The sequence below is a fragment of the Anolis sagrei genome, chromosome 3 (assembly GCF_037176765.1).
Source record: "Anolis sagrei isolate rAnoSag1 chromosome 3, rAnoSag1.mat, whole genome shotgun sequence".
Taxonomy (NCBI): Eukaryota; Metazoa; Chordata; class Lepidosauria; order Squamata; family Dactyloidae; genus Anolis; species Anolis sagrei.
In genome coordinates this window covers 164,633,915-164,656,010 of record NC_090023.1, presented here as the reverse complement: position 1 = coordinate 164,656,010, position 22,096 = coordinate 164,633,915, and the positions used below count along the sequence as shown (strand labels likewise).

At 38.9% G+C, this 22,096-nt stretch overlaps 1 protein-coding gene across 1 annotated transcript in view; it reads left to right on the top strand.

Moving 5' to 3' along the window:
* The window catches only part of CCDC6 (coiled-coil domain containing 6), a 63,574-nt gene extending 42,879 nt beyond the window's left edge, over nt 1-20,695 (top strand). Inside the window, exons 4-9 of the mRNA XM_060768952.2 lie at nt 2,535-2,638; nt 7,142-7,302; nt 11,412-11,568; nt 13,848-13,948; nt 14,784-14,908; nt 20,346-20,695. Coding sequence (XP_060624935.2) covers nt 2,535-2,638; nt 7,142-7,302; nt 11,412-11,568; nt 13,848-13,948; nt 14,784-14,908; nt 20,346-20,537 — 840 coding nt within the window. The 3' untranslated portion in view covers nt 20,538-20,695. The remainder of the gene's footprint in view (nt 1-2,534; nt 2,639-7,141; nt 7,303-11,411; nt 11,569-13,847; nt 13,949-14,783; nt 14,909-20,345) is intronic.
* Nucleotides 20,696-22,096: the final 1,401 nt, after the last annotated feature.

The window sequence follows — 22,096 nt, the reverse complement described above, 5'->3', positions numbered from 1 at the left end:
TATGTTGAGCCTCTATGTGTACAAGAAAGCCAGGGAATATAATGGTCACTTTTGTCATGCCATAATTGCCACATAGCTTGTATAATTTTGCCATGGATACATTTTGCATTTTGCCAGATCAGCTTCAGAAGAAATAGACACTCTGGGCAGTTTTTTTGTTGATCGAGAAATCAACAATATGCATGTTCTTAGCATAGAAATGGCTGAGGCATTGCCTTCTCAGTCATATTTCAGCATGACGCATCCTGTTCAGTCAAGTGGCATATATAAAAGATAGCCTGTGCATGTTGTTGTTTTTATTGGCGGGTTCCCCGTGGACTGTGGAAATTGTAAGAAATGAACAGCAATCGAAGCCATAAGCATGGAAAAGGAAATGGTTTAGTAGAACCGAAAATGAATGCTGCTATCATTTGAAAAACGCTGCCTGAGCACTGGGAAAACCTATTGTGCAAAGGTCAGGTACATTGTTAGTTTATGCCATGAATGGTGAGAGAGACGTAGATATGATCTCTTTTTTCGATAGAGTTACAAGCTGGGTAGATGTGGGGAATGCCGTGGATGTAGCATACCTGGATTTCAGTAAGGCCTTCGACAAGGTCCCCCATGACCTTCTGGCAAACAAACTAGTCAAATGTGGGCTAGGCAAAACTACGGTGAGGTGGATCTGTAATTGGTTAAATGGACGAACCCAGAGGGTGATTCTCCCCAATGCTTCCTCTTCATCCTGGAAAGAAGTGACGAGCGGAGTGCTGCAGGGTTCCGTCCTGGGCCCAGTCCTGTTCAACATCTTTATTAATGGGTGGTTGTAGGTTTTCCGGGCTATATGGCCATGTTCTAGAGGCATTTTCTCCTGACGTTTGCCTCTAGAACATGGCCATATAGCACAGAAAACCTACAACAACCCAGTGATTCCGGCCATGAAGGCCTTTGACAATACATCTTTATTAATGACTTAGATGAAGGGCTAGAAGGCATGATCATCAAGTTTGCAGACGACACCAAATTGGGAGGGATAGCCAATACTCCAGAGGACAGGAGTATTCCTGCTTTTTGGCAGGGGGTTGGACTGGATGGCCCATGAGGTCTCTTCCAACTCTTTGATTCTATGATTCTATGTTTGATGAAACCTACTAGCCATATAATTGTAGGCTTTTAAATTCGTGTGTGTGAGAGCGAATGTACATTCAAGTAGCTTGTGAGTTTATTCCAGCCTAGTGAATCTCATAGGTACTTCTTTGGTAAGGAATATTCAGAGGTGGTTCTGCCAATTTCTTCCTCTGAAATATAACTGAAAGCCCCTGGATTTTCTTGGTATTCTGTCATTCGAATACTAGTCAGGGCTAACTTAACTTCTAATATTAAATGGATTTTGTGCCTTTGGGTTATTTACCACTGAATATATGTAAGTCCAACATGCTGCAAATTGCCCTACCATACATGGTTTCTTTTATATTATGCATATTGTGCATTTAATTCACTATGTTTTGTCTTTAAGTCTGTGAGATGACTTTGGGCCAGGTTATGAGGCGTAAAAGAGAGTAGTCAGTGACTGAATAGTCTGTAATAAACTGGAACTTTTGTGCCCATTGCAAAGAATAACTTTTGCTAGTCGTGTGCTACTAAATACAAGTTGTGTATCCCTTATCCAAAATGCTTAGGGTCAGAAATGTTTTGGATTTTTTTTAGTATTTTTGAAATCCTTGTTGTTGCATATATGTACACAATGGAGATAAGACCCAAGTCTAAACCAAGACTTCATTTACACCTTGTCCACATAGCCTGAAAATAATTTTATGCAATATTTTTAATTGAGGCATAAAACAAAGTTTGCATACATTGAAGTATGCAAATGTTCAGTGGTCTTCAGGAAGGTTTTCATAACCAGTAGCCCTCCAGGGGACAGCTCTGCTGGTATTGGAAATTTAATTTTGTCTCTGTAGAGTTCCGATAGAGCTCTGCCCCTTCAAGACTGTGCCCATAAAGTAAAATGTGGACAAAAGCGCGGTGTGAAAGCTTTTCACATAGTCCGATCCATTATTCAAGGCTGCACAGCGACACTAGGTGGAGCAATAGTATTGGACAGAATGTCATGATCCTCCTTTATTGGCTAACAGTGTCATGTAGTCCAAGATTATAGAGGAAAAAGAGAACAAATTAACTAACCAGAGAAGATAGGTGGGTAGTTTGAATTTCTACAGTGAATTACTAAACATCTGGAGTTTAGGAGTCGTCACTGCTTGTTTCATTGAAGAGGACAAAAGGGCTATCTTGACATTTTGACATACTTGACTTTAAAACCTGATTAAAATGATACATGCAAGCAAGTTTAACATTGAACAATTGATTTTTTTAAACTTCAGAAGTTAATCCAAAGTGAGATATTCACGTTGTTAACAGAAATTATTTGTTAATGTTGCCTTAAATTATTTTGCCTCCAAATATATTGCTGTAATGTTCCAGCTAAATTTATAAAAATGCATATCTTTATGTGTGTGTGTGTTTTTTTTAAAAAAAATAACAATTTTGTGTTCTAGCTAAGACGTGAGAAAATTGATCTTGAAAATACACTAGAACAAGAACAGGAAGCACTAGTGAATCGTCTCTGGAAGAGAATGGATAAACTTGAAGCAGAAAAACGGTTTGTTTTGGTTTTCTTTTTGCCTGCAATTTTTCTTTAGTTTTCATATTGTTATTCTTATGGCAGATTTATATCGGGAGATGTGGTCTTTTAGATCTCCTGGACCTAAACCACATAGGGCGGGGTCCTCAGACTTTTTAAGCAGAGGTCCAGTCCCTCAGCCTATTGGGAAACGGGACTATAGTTTGAAAGAAAACACAAATGAATTCCTATGCACCTGTGCATACCTTGTTTGTAGTGCAAAAATTTGAAAGAACAATAAAATATTTAAAATGAAGAACAATTTTAACCAACATAAACTTACCAATTTTTCATCTTAATGTAGTTTAACTATTTCTTGTTCGAAGACATTGAATAGTTGCCATATGTAAAGCCACCTTGAGTCCCCTTCGGGGTAGAGAAAGGTGGGATACAAATAGAGTAAATAAATTTATAAAAAAAATGTGGGCCTGCTTTTGTGTGATAAGATAGTCAAGTTTATTAGAATTGCTGTTGTTGTTGTGTGCCTTTAAGTCATTTCAGACTTAGGGCGATCCTAAGTAAAAAGTTTAGAGTGGAAGACAGTTAAATGACCTTGGAGGGCTGCATCCTACCTGCGAGCTTTAGTTTGGGGACCCCTGACATCAGGCCTTATATCAGTGGTTCTCATCCTGTGGGTCCCCAGATGTTTTGGCCTTCAATTCCCAGGAATCTTAACAGCTGGTAAACTGGCTGGGATTTCTGGGAGTTGTAGGCCAAAACACCTGGGGACCCACAGGTTGAGAACCACTGCCTTATATGTTATGACTGTCACTTTAAATTGTGCCCAGAAACAAACCAGAAGCCAGTGCAGCTACTTTAACAAGAGTTACATGTTCCCTATAACTGGCCTTAGCATCCTGGCTGTAACATATGCAACCTGCAGTATGCCTTTTGATACCAGTTGCTGGGGAACTAGGAGACATGAAGAAGAAGAAGAACTTTATTTTTCTACCCTGCCTCCATCTCCCCTAAGGGACTCGGGGCGGCTTACATGGGGCCCAAGCCCAAGGCAAAATACAATTAAAAACAAAGCAAAAACAATTAAGACAGCATAAAACAACGTAAAACAACATAACAATAATAGCTAGCAACAACAATAACAGCAGACTAATTTTTTTTTGGTGGGGGGGGGGAGGAAAACCACTACGTGAACTAGTTAAAGGATAAAGTGGTTTAGTAAGGTAGATGACAATGTATAACGGTATAGGAAAAATCATGGAAACAGAGCAAATTAACAGGATCAGTTAGTTAATACAGTGGTTCTCAACCTGGGGTCCCCAGATGTTTTTGGCCTTCAACTCCCAGAAATCCTAACAGCTGGTAAACTGGCTGGGATTTCTGGGAGTTGTAGGCCAAAAACATCTGGGGACCTCAGGTTGAGAACCACTGAGTTAATATAATATAGGACATCAGATTGAATGACACTTCAAGTCATGATACAGGCCATTTGTCATAGGAGTCGTCGATCGAAAACACAATGAAACATCCACGTCTTTAATTCCTTAAGGAATGTGGCTAGGGAGGGTGCCAGCCTAATCTCCCTGGGGAAGGAGTTCCAGAGACGGGGGGCCACCACCGAGAATGCCCTCTCTCTCGTCCCCAACAACCGTGCCTGAGACGGGAGCGGAAGTGAGAGAACGGCGTCCCCGGAAGATCTTAAGGACCGCATGGGCTCGTAAGGAAGGAGGCAGTCACGCAGATAGGCAGGTCCTGAACCGTTTAGAGCTTTATAGGTGATAACCTGCACCTTGTATTGGAACCGGAAACTTATCGGCAGCCAGTGGAGCTGTTTAAACAGGAGGGCTGACCACTCTCTGTAACCTGCTCCAGTTAACAATCTAGTTCTCCTCCCTTCCTGTTCTGTTTATGAGCTTTCTAGAGGCATCTTCTTAAAGCAAGGGACAGAATGCTAGACTATAATCTGAAAAAATGCAGGTGCTCTTATCTCTTTAATCTGATGTGGTGATGCAAGGTGTTGCTGAAGACATAAGAAAACAACAATACTAATGTGTTGCTCAGCCAAAGGCAAACAAATGGGGTTTATACCATGTAAGTGTAACTCACTGGGAGTCATCGTTATACCCTATGACAGCCTTTGCGTTTAATGTTATGAAACTTGTTTCAAACACTGGAAAATTAATTTTCTTACAGCTCTCTTGACTTATCGTGATTTTCATAGGAACAGACATCTCACAGCATGTCTTGAATTCCCCAGAAACAGAGAAATCTTTTGAAGTTCAATAAGAAAATGTATTTTGTAATATGGCAGTTGTTAATCTAGTTAATGAAATATTCACTATGTGCATGATCTTTCTAGTCCCATGACCATAGATTGGATTTTTCAAAACACATAGGAGATGAAAATTCTTTTGTTACAGTCTTGTTCAGCAGTAAAACAGATCTTGTGGTTTTGTGCTCCATTTAGCTCATAATGTGTTTTTAACACATAAATGTTCGGTCACTACAGTGAGCCCTCTGTATCCACGGATTCTGCATTTGTGTATTCAGCAATCCAAGGCTTGAAAATTTCAAATTATTCTGCATATTTGGGTGTTTGATATAACAAAACTTAGCTTGCTTAGAACTAGCCCTTATTTCGCCCTTAACTGTGAGAATATATTGATTGATTGATTGATTGATTGATTGATTGATTGGAAAAAGATATTCAGAAGCTTTGTCCAATTAGGGTTATTGTCTAAGACAGGGGTCCTCAAACTTTTTAAAAAGAGGGCCAGGTCACAGTCCCTCAAACTGTTGGAGGGCCAGATTATAATTTGAAAAAAGCATGAATGAATCCCTATGCACACTGCACATATCTGATTTGTAGTACAAAAAACAATACAATAATTAAAACAATACAATAATTAAAATGAAGAACAATTTAAACAAATATAAACTTATTAGTATTTCAATGGGAAGTGTTGACCTGCTTTTGGTTGATGAGATAGGATTGTTGTTGTCATGTGCTTTCAAGTCTTTTCAGACTTAGGTTGACCCTGAGTGAGGGCTGGGTAAATGACCTTGGAGGGCCCCTGGTCTAAGATATGCAAAAGCAACAAAGCACAAATAATTGCAAACTGAAGGATGAAAAGAAGATTTGATGTAGTGCTTTAAAGTCCAATTCCTCATTTTCCTACATTTACGCTAATATATTTGTAGTTCAATGAGCAGTTTCTTGGAATTTCAGTATAATTTTTTATACTATAGCCATTAGATGTAAGAGTGACCCCATTCAAAAGTAGTGGTAAACCAGGGGTCCCCAAACTATGGCCCGTGGGCCACTTCCAGCCCGCCAAGGGCACTTATCTGGCCCGCAGAGGAGGAGCGCCCCCACCACACACAGTGCCCCTCCCTTGGCTGGCTCACGCTATCCGTCAGGCCCGATGGGCAGCGTGAGCCAGCCAAGGGCAGCGGCTCCGCATGGCCTACTCGCGCGTAAAGCACCTCGCGAGGTGCTTTACGCGCGAGTAGGCTGCGCGGGGCTGCTCCTCCCTTGGCAGGCTCACGCTGCCCATCGGGTTCGATGATGGGCAGTGTGAGCCAGCCAAGGGAGGCTGCCCCGGCGCTCCATGCAGTCATGCTGGCCACATGACCTTGGAGGTGTCTACGGACAACGCCGGCTCTTCGACTTAGAAATGCAGATGAGCACCACACCCCAGAGTCAGACACGACTGGACTTCATGTCAGAGGAAAACCTTTAACTAGGAAAATTGTGGAAGATCCAGGGTGGGAGAAAGAACTCTTGTCTGTTGGAGGTAGGTGTGAATGTTTCAATTGGCCACCTTGATTACCATTTCATAGCCTGACAGTTTTTAGGGAGAATCCTGTGTTGAGAGGTGATTAGCTGGCCCTGATTGTTTCTTGTCTTGAGTTCCCCTGTGTTTGAGTGTTGTTCTTTATTTACAGTTATAATTTTAGAGTTTTTTTAAATACTGGTAGCCAGATTTTCTTCAGACTAGAAATAGGAAGATTTCCCATTCTCTGCTCCTGGAATTACTGCCTAAAGAGGGCTAGAAAGAACCTCCTCTAAGGGCCCTTCTACACAGCAAAATAAGATATGTGCAATATGCATAGGATTTTTTAAATTGTTTAAAAAAAAAAACAACTATAGTCCGGCCCTCCAACGGTCTGAGGGACAGTGAACTGGCCCCGGTTTTAAAAGTTTGAGAACCATGTTTTTTTTAAATGTTTATGACTTTCACTTATGGTTTCCTATTCTCGTTCACATGCATTTATTGATACTGTGGTTTGTGTGTAAGATGCACAAGCAAAATCTTCATTTTGGCTGATACATTTTGTCTCTGATCTGTACTGGACTTCCATGTTTTGTTTGTTTTAGAAATAGACTTACCAGAAAGAACATTTACGATTACAGATTGTCTTATATCTTTCTTTCTTTGCATAATATTATGTTGAGTTCAAGCAAAATTGCACATTTATGACAGGTTGTTTCAGAGGGAAAATAATTTATTTTAATTTCAGAATTTTGCAGGAGAAATTAGACCAACCTGTGTCAGCTCCTCCATCACCAAGGGACATATCAATGGAGATAGACTCTCCAGAGAATATGATGCGGCATATCAGGTTCCTAAAGAATGAAGTAGAGAGGTTAAAGAAACAACTTAGAGCGGCACAGTTACAGCGTAAGTCCAGATAATCTTGGCTATGTTCCCTTATGTATCTTGTAGAGGTATGTTTTAATGATATTTAAGTATTTCCGCCTGGAAGACTTCCAATAGACTAGAAGTTCAGATATTTAATTACAACTTTGTAGTGAGCATTAACATTGTGTGGTTTCCTTTGTGAGGGTTATTTTCTTTTCTTTATTGAACAAGTATACATTTCAAGTGATATTGCTAAAGACTATACACCAGGTTCTGATAACTAGCATTGGATTGTTCCATCATTCTTGATGCCAGAACTGAAAAGAACTTTGGCGCAGCAAGAGTAACCTAACGTACACACACACTATGTTTGCTTCTGATCAAGTAAATATGCTGTGGCAGAAAAATTATGCCTGGCTTATCAGATTTTCTGGCAATTCAAAAAGAAAAATATTTTAAACTTAGCATGATGCTTGAAACTGCAATAATATATATTTTTGCATTTTTGACAGCATATGACAAATGTTTGTTTTTACTGAGCCTAATTGAATTCAGTTTAACATTCTTCTGGATCACATCCTCCCAGTGTCTTTGCACAGCTTTCCCAAGTAGATGACTTCTAGAAGCATTAAAGGTGCTGAAAATACTTCAGCTATCTATATAGAAATAAAAATGTAATGTTCGTTTGTGGGATTAACATAACTCAAAAACCACTGGACGAATTGACACGAAATTTGGACACAATACACCTAACAGTCCCACGAGTGACCATCACACACACACACACACACACACACACAACCCAGCGGAACAGACTTAAAACCCTCAAAAATACACCATATATACATATACACATACACTCATCTATATAAATAAAAATGTAATATTCGTTTGTGGGATTAACAGAACTCAATAACCACTGGATGAATTGACACCAAATTTGGGCACATGACACCTAACAACCCAATGTATGTCCTTCACTCAAAAAAAATTGATTTTGTTATTTGGGAGGTGTAGTTGCTGGGATTTATAGTTCACCTGCAATCAAAGAGCATTCTGAACCCCACCAAAAATGGAATTGAACCAAACTTGGCACACAGTTCTCCCATGACTAACAGAAAATACTGGAAGGGTTTGGTGGGCTAGTTATCAGAACCTCGTGTATAGTCTTTAGCAATATCACTCCTTTGGTTTTGGAGTTGTAGTTCATCTACATCCAGAGATCACTGTGGACTCAAACAATGGTGGATCTGAACCAAACTCTACATGAAGACTCAATATGTCTAAATGTGAACACTGGTGGAGTTTGGGGAAAATAGAAATTTGACATTTGGGAGTTGTAGTTGCTGGGATTTATAGTTCACCTACAATCACAGAGCATTCTGAACCCCGCCGATAGAATTGGGCCAAACCTCCCACACCCATGTGGGCCACAGCAACGCGTGGCAGGGGACGGCTAGTATACATATACAGAGGCACACATTCATACACACACATGTATATATATACACAAACACACACAAATATACACACATACACACATATATACATACACACAGATACACATATACACATGCATGCACACACATATTTATACATATACACATGCACACACATATACATATCCACATACACACATATATATACACACATATGCATATAGACAAGCACACACATATACACAATATGCATGTACACATATAAACACACAAATACACAAATATATACACACATATATATACGCACACACTTATATACACACATATACGCACACATACGCAAACACACATATACACACACATAAACACATATATATACACACACAAAACAGACTGGGTCACAGCAACATGTGGCAGGGGACAACTAGTACTTCATAAAAATGAAAATCACCCCTTTTTTCTGAATTAGTTATTTTTAGAGTTGGTTTTAATGAAATATTTTGGAAGATCAGTATGACAAATTTGGCATCTTACTTTCTAGGGAATTATGTTTTGCTGATCACAATTGTGTTTTTGGTAGGATAAGAAGAGGGCTGAATTTGAAACCTTGTGGGCAACTTTGGAAAATTAATAATATGTATCACTTAAAGGAGATAAAACATTAATCTCTGGGAATGTGCCAAATCTCTTCAGTATATTGCTTTTACTTGCTGTACTCAGAAGTCTGAACAAGGTCTCTGGGTACTTACAATTGCTAGCCTGATTTATTAGCAGAAGGGTGAAACCTCGTTTTGCTGTACTTTAATTTCAGAATGTTCTGTTCTTGTCCTTGACAGACTCCATACTTGTGGGTAATTTATCATGTCATATTTTGTCATATGCTGTCATAATATGGTCAATCTCCATGGCTCAAAAAATTATGTGAATGCTTCAAAACTGTTTTCAAGATGGTCGGTGTAATTCCTTCTAACACGTTTTAGAAGGTCGATTCTTCATTGATACTTCTTACATGGGAATCTCTTCTCTGTAACCTCCCCTAACATCTCATGGAACCAAGATCAGAAAGATGGTTTTCTGAGCCAGTGCTGGCTCACTGTTCAGGAGAGGCAACCTTGTTGAAGGCTTTCACAGCTGTAATCACTAGTGTGTTCTGTGGTTTCCGAGCTGTATGGCCATGTTCTAGTAGCATTTTCCCTGGACGTTTCACCTGCATCTATTGCTGGCAGCTTCAGAGGTGAAACGTCAAGAGAAAATGCTGTTAGAACATGCCCATACAGCTCGGAAACCATGCAACACCCAGTGATTATGGGCATGAAAGCCTTTGACAAGGTTGCTTCTCCTGAACAATGGTCCAGCACTGGGTCAGGAAACTATTTTTCTGATTTTGCTTCCATGCTATGAGGATCATGGTATCATTGACTTGTTTACTACAGACAAAAATATGCCAAGATAGTGAAAGATGTGGATTGTAGAAGCTCTCATTCTCAGTTGTCAAATTGGTATGGTGATCCTGTATTATTCCCCATCTCTGAGGCTAATCTACCAACATGAATGTATGACTTCTGGTTATAATTGAAAAATGCTGAAAGAGCAGATTATTGAAAAGCATACTGTAGCGAGGGAGGGAGACTATTTCTTATTTTAAGAAAAACCTCTTTACTCTTATAATGATTCAGTTTCTTCTTTTATATTATTTGGGACTTTCTGTGTTCTGTTTAACCTTTGTACAGGCACTGAGACACACTTCTGTATAACAAAGTAACACAGTTTATTTATAACTTCTGGCTCCAACGCTTGTGGTTGCATTTGTGTTTTGTTGCAATCTTGAGGCGTACAGTCATTACTTGGTTTACTTGGTTTACTTTTCTGAAATAGACTTTCAATATTTCACATTCACAAACATGTTACTTGCTTTATACACTCTTGACTGAAATTATATTCTGACTAAAGCACCACTGGCTTTCTTTATGTTCCTAAAACTTGAGCTCTATTTAACTAACTGCTTCTACATATCAGAAGTTTTTAACACATCTTCATAACTGCTTATTTCTAACAGGAGATCCTAACACTTTTCTCTCACAGAAGTTCCTAACTGTCTCTCACAAACAGGAATCCCTCACTCTTCTCACAAACAGCAATTCCTAACTAACTCTTTTGACTCTCTAACTGCCTATTTTTAAACTTTGGCTCCGCCCCTTTGGAAAGTTTAGCTCTGCTCTTTCCAACTGTCATTTTGGCCTAGCAGCCTGTTCAAATCCTTGGCCTATGCTAATCTGCATATGACCAATGGGCTTCCATATGCAAATGAATCCTGTCTCTGCTGTTGCTACCCTGTCTGTGCCTATTCTTCCCTATCTGCCATGTGTAAACATAGAGCTATACACCAAAAATTTAACATAGAGTAGCAATTTCGCTACACATACCATCAAAGAGTGAGGGGTGTTTCAGGTCTGCTTCAAATGATCATCCAACCTCCAATTCCTCCAGACATACTGAGGGAAAAGTGCTTGCTTACAGGCATTGACAATTAAAACAAATGGGATAAAACGTTTGGTTTAAGTAGCGATATGTTTAACTACCTCTGTACTTGTCACTAGATAAATGCACAATTTCAATTCTGCAATATTTCTCGATATTTGTAAAGAGTCTACAGAACATAAAGCTGAGTTAAGTAATCAAAAATAAATGTAAAAAATCTTGATGCTTCAGATTCAGAGAAGATGGCACAGTACTTAGAAGAAGAACGTCACATGAGAGAAGAAAATTTGAGGCTCCAAAGAAAACTGCAGAGGGAAATGGAGAGGAGGGAAGCCTTGTGCAGACAGCTCTCAGAAAGTGAATCCAGTTTGGAAATGGACGATGAGAGGTTTGTTTAGCTGGTAACCTCAAGTGATCTGTTTTGAAAACCAGGCTTCTCCATTGTAGATAGAAATACGAGGCTACCACCAATAGCGGAAGTACCTTGTCAAGTTTACACCCTCCTTGCATCTTCCTTTATGTTCTATATTGTCTTACTGACCACTTCACTGGGGAGCAAGAGGTGGGGAGAGACACAATATAAAAGCACTGGCATGCAAGGTAAGTTAATCTACAGGCTGGGACAAGTGCCTTGCCACAGGGCTGCTGTCTTTAAGGAACAGATAGGTTACCTGATGAAACATGCTAAATTTGCTCATGAGTAATCACGTCACAGAGGAAGGATTAACTTTATTTTTCATTTAAAGACTTTAGGAGACATCATCTATATAAATAAAAATGTAATGTTCATTTGTGGGATTATCAGAACTCAAAAACCACTGGGTGAATGGATGCCAAATTTGGACACAAGACACCTCTCAGGCCAACGAGGGACCATCACTCATAAAAACACTGAAAAACACAACAGAAGGGACTTTAAAAGCCAAAACCCCCAAAAAATATATTACAATGCATGTGCAAAACCACACACACACATATATATACACGCAAACACACATATATACACACATATGCATATACACACAAAAACACACAGAAAGGAGGAAGGAAGGAGAGAAATAAAGTAGAGTAGAGAAGGGAGGAGGGAAGAAGGGAAAGAAAGAAGGAAGGAGAGAAAGAAAGGTAGAGAAGGAAGGAAGGAGAGAAAGAGGGAAGGAGAGGAGGAAGGAAAGAAAGATGGATAAAGGAGATAAAGTAGAGAAGGAAGGAAGGAGAGAAAGAGGTGGAGAAAGAGGGAAAGGAGGAGAGAAGGAAGGGAGGAGAGAAGGAGGGAAAGAATGAAATAAAGTGAAAGAGGGGAGGAAGGAGTGAAGGAACGAAAGTGAGAAAGATGGAGGGAAGGAAGGAAGGAAGGAAGGAAGGAAAGAGACAAGGAAGGATGGAACCAAAGAGCAAAGGAAGCAAGAAAAGAAACAGGTAGAGAAGGAAGAAAGAAGAAGGGAAAGAAAAAGAGGGAAGGAAGGAGAGAAAGAAAGAAAGAAGGAGAGAAAGAGGGAGGGAAGGCTGGCCACAGCAACGTGTGGCGGGTACAGCTAGTCTATATAAATAAAAATGTAATGTTTGTTTGTGGGATTAACAGAACTCAAAAACCACTGGACGAATTGACACCAAATTTGGTCACAAGACACCTAACAACCCAATGTATGTCCTTCACTAAAAAAAATTGATTTTGTCATTTGGGAGTTGTAGTTGCTGGGATTTATAGTTCATCTTCAATCAAAGAGTATTCTGAATCCCACCAACGATGGAATTGAACCAAACTTGTCACACAGTTCTCCCGTGACCAACAGAAAATACTGGGAGGGTTTGGTGGGCAGTGTCCTTTAGTTTGGGAGTTGTGGTTCTCCTACATCCAGAGAGCACTGTGGACTCAAACAATGATGGATCTGGACCAAACTCTACATGAATACTCAATATGCCCAAACACTGGTGAAGTTTGGGGGAAATAGAATCTTGACATTTGGGAATTGTAGTTGCATTCTGAACCCCACCAACAATTGAATTGTGCCAAACCTCCCGCACAGAACCCCCATGTGGGCCACAACAATGCGTGGCAGGGGACGGCTAGTCAGTAAATAAATTGCTTTGTTTTGTAACAGCAGAGTGGGAATAGCATTTCCACAGTGGGGTATGTTGTCTGTAGTTCTAGGGTCAGTGCTGCTACAGTTAGAAATAAGGGGGGGAAATATATTTGATTAAATAGTCCCACTGTTTCAATCATTAGAAGTCTTTTTAAAAATAGTTCATGAATTTAACCTGATGTCACACTAACACGGGGATGGTTTTATTTTTGGTCTCCAGGCCAGGCAGTTTAAATAACTTTACCACAAAATGATCACTAGGACGTTTCCATCATATCTTTGTTGATCCAAAACATTTTTTAAAATCTCAGACTAATCTAAAATACTCTTTGAGGGCAGGGAAGGGCATTCCAGGTTGAAAAATGTATGAGTTTTTTTTTTTGGGTGGGGGTGCAGCAAATACAAGAAGGTGTGTGAAGACCTCCAGTGTTTCTTGGGGGAATAATACTTTTCAGAGTTGCCCACCTTTTCTCTAGCATCTTATTTATTTTGTTTTATTGTCTGTTATCAGATAGGTGGCAGAGGAAAATAAGATAAAAGGAACAGTTGTGGAAGGATAATATTCTGTGCTTATCTCTTACATTAGATATTTTAATGAGATGTCCGCACAAGGATTAAGACCTCGCACTGTGTCCAGTCCAATTCCATATACACCTTCACCAAGTTCTAGCAGACCTATATCACCTGGTAAATATGTTTTCTACTTTTGTGTACTTGATGTTAGTTTTTTGCATAAATTTAATAATACGCATATATGTAATGATATAAATGTAAAATATTTGTTTTTAAAGTAACTATGATTTAATAAAAAAATTGAATCTGTATTTTATTATGATTAATATTTAGTGCCATCTTTGATAAAACTCATTTAGATTTAATAAATAATATACTGATACCTGTGCCCTTTGGTATGTAATCTTTATACAAAAACAGCAAATGTGCATTTCAAATATTGAGTTTTATTATCTAAGAACTAGAATGGATTGTTATATATTACAGTAATGACATGCAGTGTGCTACTAAATGGAACTGAAACATTTTTAATGCAGAGAATTAAAAGAATTCACCCTTTCTTTAAAACAAAAACCCTAAATAATTAGATTAATTTCATTCCCTAGTTTAAATCTTTTGCTGTTATCTTCCAATTATTTTACTGACTTGGGAGTGTTGTTTTAGGAGTAATCATTCATAAAAACGAGTAACTTTGAATGCAGGTTCAGTAGTGAGAGGTCCTTCTTCAGAGATCCTGTTGGCAAACACAGATGCTCCCAGTTCTGCAGGTTTAGGTAGGTCCATATTGTTTCCCCAGCTACTCACCCAATGTATTGAATGAAAAACTAAGAAATGACAGCAACTAAATAGTGTCACATGCCTTTGTCAAGACCACTAAACACTGTCATTGTGTTCAAGTGCCCAGTATGGAAGATAATGCCTGTTGTTTTCTTCTTTGTAACATATTTGGAGTTTTTGGGTTCATCAAGATCCATAAGCTATCTTGCCTTGCTTTTTCCCATCATTCTAGGTCTCTCATATGCAAGTCACACAGTTGGTTTTACTCCCCCAACTTCACTCACCAGAGCCGGCGTGTCTTATTATAACTCCCCAGGCCTTCATGTGCAGCATATGGGACCATCCCATGGTATTACAGTGAGTATTTTGAAGACTAAACATCACAGTCTCTTAAAGTGCTTGCCTTTCTTTGTTGCTTTAAGGGTTTCTTCAAACTGAAAGGCAATTTCTCCATTATTTCCCTTTTTACACTCAATCTATATAAATAAAAATGTAATGTTTGTTTGTGGGATTAACAGAACTCAAAAACCAGTGGGCCAATGGACACCAAATTTGGACAGCATACACCTAACAACCCAATGTATGTCCTTCACTCAATTTTTTTTATTTTGTCATTTGGGAGTTGTAGTAGCTGGGATTTATAGTTCACCTACAATCAAAGAGCATTCTGAACTCCACCAATGATGGCATTGAACCAAACGTGGCATACAGGACTCCCATGACCAACAGAAAACATCAGAAGGGTTTGGTGGGCATTGACCTTGAGTTTGGGAATTGTAGTTCAGCTAGATCCAGAGAGCACTGTGGACTCAAACAATGATGGATCTGGACCAAACTTTTTATTATTAATTATTATTAAACTTTATTTGTACCCCGCTAGCATCTCCCAAAGGACTCGATGTGGCTTACAAAGGCCAAGGCCTCAACAACACAATAGCATAACAATACAATTCAAAGCAAATTAAAAACATTAAACCAATAACAGTAAAAACAACAAAACAATACAGCATAACACAGTAAAAACAGGGCCGGGCCAAGTAATGGGTACAGATTAAAAAGTGCTGGATGTGATAGGTGTTCTATCGGATTTCAAGGAAGTGCAGTGTACAGAGAATCTTAAAGTTCTGATAAAGTGCTTCTGGGACTCTAATAAAGTGCTTACTGGAGTTTTCCTATTCTGGAAAGGCACATTGGAACAGCCAGGTCTTCAAATTCTTCCTAAAGACTGCCAGTGTGGGGGCCTGTCTAATGTCTTTGGGGAGGGTGTTCCAAAGTTGGGGGGGCACCACAGAGAAGGCCTTCTCCCTCGTCCCCACCAAATGCGCCTGCGATGCAGGTGGGATCGCGAGCAGGGCCTTGGCGCAAATATTCCATATGCCCAAATATGAACACAGTTGGAGATTGGGGGATATAGACCTTGACATTTGGGATTTGTAGTTACTGGGATTTATAGTTCACACATAATCAAAGAACATTCTGAATCCCACAAAGGACAGAATTGGGGCAAATTTCCTACACAGAACCCCCATAACCAACAGAAAATATTTAAGGCTATCCAGTCCAACTCTCTTCACCAGGGCAGGAAAATGTAATCAGAGCTCTCCTGACAAAGAGCCATCCAGCCATAGATATAGATAGATATATATGATTCACACTCACACTAATATAGTATCATAGATTTGAAAGAACCCCCAAAGAAGGACAATGATATGTTGCATGTTCCAGAGTAGGCAAACCAGACACTCTCCACATCAACACTGACAAAGAAACAACAAGAAATACTGTTTACCCGCAAGCATAAAGACATTACATATAATACTGTTTATCCACAAGCATAAAGACATTACATATATTAGATCACCAGATTGGGCCATAGCAACGCGTGGCAGGGGACGGCTAGTAAATAATATTTTATTCCAAAATCTAGAAGAGTATTGCCTTTAAAACCTGTGTTCTCTAATAGGGACGTGGAACACATGTTCCCACGAGGACTGCCTATCTCAGCAGAGCAAATTCCATCTGTTAATATTTTATCTAATTGTCTTCACATTCGTATAATCAGCTCGTTAATGATTTCCCCCTTTAAAAAAAAAGCTTGGAGAGGCTTTGAAAGCACAAAAAAAATTGCAAACCCACAATATCAAAATAGTCTTAACAAGCACAACATATAACCAGGGATCATTTTTTATGGTAAGGCAGTGATGTTCAAAGACTCAGATAAAGTTGGCCAAATTTAAAAGCTTAGCTGTTTGCTCAGTGACTGATGCGTGAAAGTCTTGGAGCAAAATTGCCAGAGACAGACAGGAGAGTAACTCAGAAGGAGGTAGGTATCTGGTTATATTAGATCTTTCCGTCTTTTGATAATAACAATATCAAAAGATAAATGCAGTTCTCTACTGTGAGGTTTAGAGTTTATTGTTCTGTGGGATTTTATTGTATCTTCCATCTAGTACAGGGGTTCACAAACTTTTTAAACAGAGGTCCAGGTCACAATCCCTCAAACTTTTGGAGGGCTGGATTATAATTTGAAAAAAACATGAATGAATTCCTATGCACACTGCACATATCTTATTTGTAGTGCAAAAAAAACAACAACTTTAAAGCAATACAACAATTAAAATGAAGAACAATTTTAATAAATATAAGCTTATTAGTATTTCATTGGGAAGTGTGGGCCTGCTTTTGGCTGATGAGATAGGATTGTTGTTGTGTGCTTTCAAGTTGTTTCCGATTTAAGTTGACCCTGAGCGAGGGTCGGGTAAATGACCTTGGAGGGCCGTATCCGGTTCCCGGGCCTTAGTTTGAGGACCCTTGATCTAGTACATTAGAAGAACTTTAAACTTTGCTAAAACCCTTCCTGTTATTAGGAATAGTGAGCCATCCTAAATAAGGCAGTCCATCTTTTACAAGGCAGGCATAATAAACCAGGAATTGAAGGACAAAGTCATCAGTACATTTGGGAAAACAAATATTAGTTCTAAAAAAATTAATTCCTCCAAGAATGAGAAAGCCAATGGTACTCCATAAAGGGCCTGAGAAGTAATTTTGACTTTAACAATCCAGTGGGAGAAATTTTCCATTCTTTTATAAAGGTTCTAATTGCTCCCATATTTTCTGTTTTAGATATGATATGCTATTGTTGTAGTGTCCAATTTATTTGTATATATAAAAGTCAAAGTATGTTTGTATGTTGGTTTGTGTCAGAAAGGCACCAATATGGATTGATTGTTCTGGACCAAACTTGACGCGTATATCCTTTGTTATCCCATTTGAAACAGTTGAGGGTTTTGAGATAGGTAGGTAGGTAGGTAGGTAGGTAGATAGATAGATAGATAGATAGATAGATAGATATTAGGCCTGGGCAATGCATGGTTCTAAATGGTTCTAAAGTACTTACAAAACTAAAGTTCTGGTGGTGAAAATTTCAAAACTCTAACAAAACTCTCAAAATTTCATTATAAATAGCAGGTCCTAATTGGTTCTGTCATAAAAATCGCCAATAATGAAATAATAATTAAATTTTTGTTAGAGTTTTGAAATTTTCACCACCAGAACTTTAGTTTTGTAAGTACTTTAGAACCATTTAGAACCATGCATTACCCAGGCCTATATGTGTGTGTGTGTGTGTGTGTGTATATATATATATATACACACACACACACACATACATACATACATACATACACACACACACACATATACATATACATACATACACACACGTACATACATACATACACACACATACACACACACACACACCAAGAGGAAAAGAAAAGGAAGAAAGTGGATTGACTATAGCTAGATGAAGTGGCCTTCTGTTGTGTGAATGAAAAATAAAGGGAGTGAAGCAAATTAGTCATTATTAGGTGACATGCATATAAAGGGGAGGGAGGCAGGGAGGAAGATAAAAAGAAGGAAAAGAAAGGAACTGAGAAAAGAGAGAAGATAGGAAAGGAAGAGAAAGAAGATAAGAGAAAGGAAAGTAAGAAAGAATGGATGAAGGAAGAGGGAAGGAAGAAAAAGAAGGGAAGAGAAAGGAAGGAAAGAAAGAGAGAGAGAGAGAGAGAGAGAGGAGGAGAGGAGAGGATTATGAAGGAAAGCAAAGGAGAGAGGGAGAAAAGTGTACAAGGGAAATGGAAGAAGGAAAGAAGAGCCACAAAGAGAACCTGGTTGTTGCCAGAGTATCACCATGGAGCCTTTGTGATATAGATCTACTCAGAGTTGGAGAAAGAAGAAAGAAGTCAGCAGCAGGCCTCTCAACAATGGGATAATGCTGAGTATATAGGCTAGTGGGTTCATTAAAGCAGTTACTCAATACAGTTAACAGGAAATGTACAATGCCTGCACTCTCACAGTAGCATACAAAATGGACATGCGATCCAGTGCAGTACAGTGAAACATTAGCAAAGCTTGATTGGGGTCTCCTATCATGTCTCTTTCCTCCTGTATTGATTGTCCTTGCCGGAAATTACCATATATATTCGAATATAAGCCGACCCGAATATAAGCCGAGGCACCAAATTTTACCACAAAAAACTGGGAAAATGTATTGACTCGAGTATAAGCTGAGGGTGGGAAATGCAGCAGCTACTGGTAAATTTCAAAACAAAAAAAAGATCCAATACAATTACATTTATTGAGGGATCAGTAGGTTAAATGTTTTGAATAGTTACATAAAACTATAATTTAAGATAAGACTGTGGAACTCTAAACCATTATTCTAACCTTCTTCAATGTAAATGTGCTTGCATGTCTTTCTGTAAAAATAGAGTAAAATAATAAATGTAATACTACTACTACTAATAATAGAGTAAAATAATGGAAATGTAATAATAACAGTAATAAAAGAGTAAAATGATAAATACGAGGGGTATTTTTTAAGTAAGGTCCATTTGAACATAAGTACACAACGAAAGTTTATTTCAAAAAAGTAAATTTATTTTCAGAAAGTACATACTTCACTCTATTTTTCGACATAGTTGCCAAGTTTGTTCAAACACTTATCATACCTCTGAACCAATTTTAAAATACCCTCTTCACGAATCCTCGCTTCAACTGAAGCCACCAAATCGTCTGTAATCAAAGAAGGGCGACCAGAGTGGTCCTCATCATGGATGTTATCACGGCCATCTTTGAATTGTCGTACCCACTTACGTACTTTGCTTTCACTCATAAAAGTATCACTGTACACTTCACAAATCTGTCAGTGAATTTCTGCAGCAGGCAGATTCCTTGCTGACAAAAACCGTATCACTGAGCGAACCTGACATGCGGCGGGTGAGTTGATAGTCTTAAACATTTTTAAAGCACAGAACAGAACCGTACAGGTTAGCTACAGAGCGGAAACTGAGCACAGTTGTTCCCGAGGCATGCCGGTACACGACGCACGCGCTCGTTGCGGTATGTGCGCAAACTACTAGTGTCTACAATGAAACGGACCTTACTTAAAAAATACCCCTTGTATAATAAAAACCATTCTACTTTATTATTGTTTTTATTATACAAGGGGTATTTTTTAAGTAAGGTCCGTTTCAATGTAACAACAACAACATATTTATTATGTATTTCTAACAGGGTAAAATAATAAATAACCTTGACTTGAATATAAGCCGAGCGAGACTTTTTCAGCCTAAAAAAGGGGCTGAAAAACGAGGCTTATACTCGAGTATATACAGTAGAAACTGATGTGTGAAAGATGTTGGAAGGAAAGAAGCACAGAAGTGGAGGGGTGGGTGGGTTCTGTTTTGCAACCTGCAGGTCTCAACCCTGGTTTCCATGTTTTGTCCCACAGCGGCCTTCACCCCGAAGAAGCAACAGCCCTGACAAATTCAAACGCCCCACTCCTCCGCCTTCTCCAAACACGCAGACCCCCCTGCAGCCGGCTCCGCTCCCTCCGCCGCCACCAGTGCAGCCTCCGGGCCAGTCGCCGGCCTCCCAGTCAGCCACTTTCCCACATTCGGTGCATCCTTCCTCTCAGCCTTAGTGCATGTGCTCAACAAACCTGTATTCAGAGTTGGACTCATAACACAGAGCAGTTTACTACAAGCCAAAGGCTTACAATGGTATATTTGGATTTGACTTATTTGCACTGAAGTTACTGAGGCTTCACTGTTTAATTGTGTTGTATAAGTTTGTCCAAGGGCCGCCTCCATTGTTGGCACAGGTTTCCGACATGGAAAGCACTTCCATCAAGGGGTAAGGAAACCTATGAAACCTGCGTGTAGATAAACACCGGAGGACATAATGGTTTCCCTGGCTTTTTAAAAAACACATGGAAGTGTTTTCTGTGATGAGACGTGTGCTCTATTTGCAGTTGTTGCAAAATGCAGTCAGTGTTGTGGAGCTGCAACACTAATTTTGAAAACAAATTTCCATCAGTGTTTTGGTTGAATTTACATGTCTGTCCATTCTCCGGCTGGAACTTTGGCTAGTTTTGTTTGGTATTATGGCATTATGTTTTGCTGAGCTACCAAAGCTTCATAATTTTTCCCCGTTCCCTCTTCAAGCCCCAGCTTCTAGGTTTGTAAAATAAAAGGGACAGCTTTTGTTATTATTTTTTCATAACAATTTGCATATAAAATTACAGGAGTGGTCTGTATATTATGGACTCCTAGATATTACAGTATGTTCCAAACATAAACATAATTCAGCACTACATTTCAGTAATGAACAAAGATAACTGCGATTAGTTCAGAGTGAAAGTCGGACACTTTAATGCCCAAACTCACTGTAAAAAAACCCCAGTATCCTTTAATTTTCAGGTAACAGCAGTAAAACATACATGACACAACCGTACCTTTTCTTGAGTGTGTGGTACAGTCTAATGTACAATGTGGGAAGCCTGACTTGTCAAAGTATATAGAATGTATTGATCCATGGACCTTAAGAGTTGATTGTTTCATTTCTTCTTCACGTTGACCTGTAAAACTGTCCGTACTGTTGTTTTCATCACAATGATCTTCTGTAAGTGTGGTTCTGCCAGCAAGATCCTTGTGGCTGAATAAAGTGTGCGCTCTTGATTTTCTGCTGTAGAAAAGCAATTTGTATTTTTAAAAAGGCTGATTTTTCCCACTTGTTTAAAATATATTAAATGTGTGATTCCCTCTCCTGAAAGTCTCAACAAATATTTTAAGCAGTCAAAGAAAAATCAGAAGAGAGTATGATTGAAAGTGCACATTATAGCAGCATATTGGTATACAAGCCGAAAATGTTGTATCGCTTGGTAGAGAAGGAACAGATTTACAGAGAAAGTTAGATGACAATAGCAATTGCGTATTTAGCAGCATAAGCCGGTACAATGTATAAAGAAATGTATTCTGAAATACATTCTTTCCATTCATTTAGCACAAATAAATTGTTTGGTTTCACTTTGCAGTGGAACGAAGTCTCATTCTTCTTTCTTTGTGTGGTTTATCGCATTCAGCCATTTTTGCTTGATTAGCTTGAACGTGAAAATGATGATTCACTTCCCCTATTCATTTTTGGTTTTCAGGACTGTAACTCCAAAGGATCATTGCGTTTACAAAAGTTTTTGCAACATAC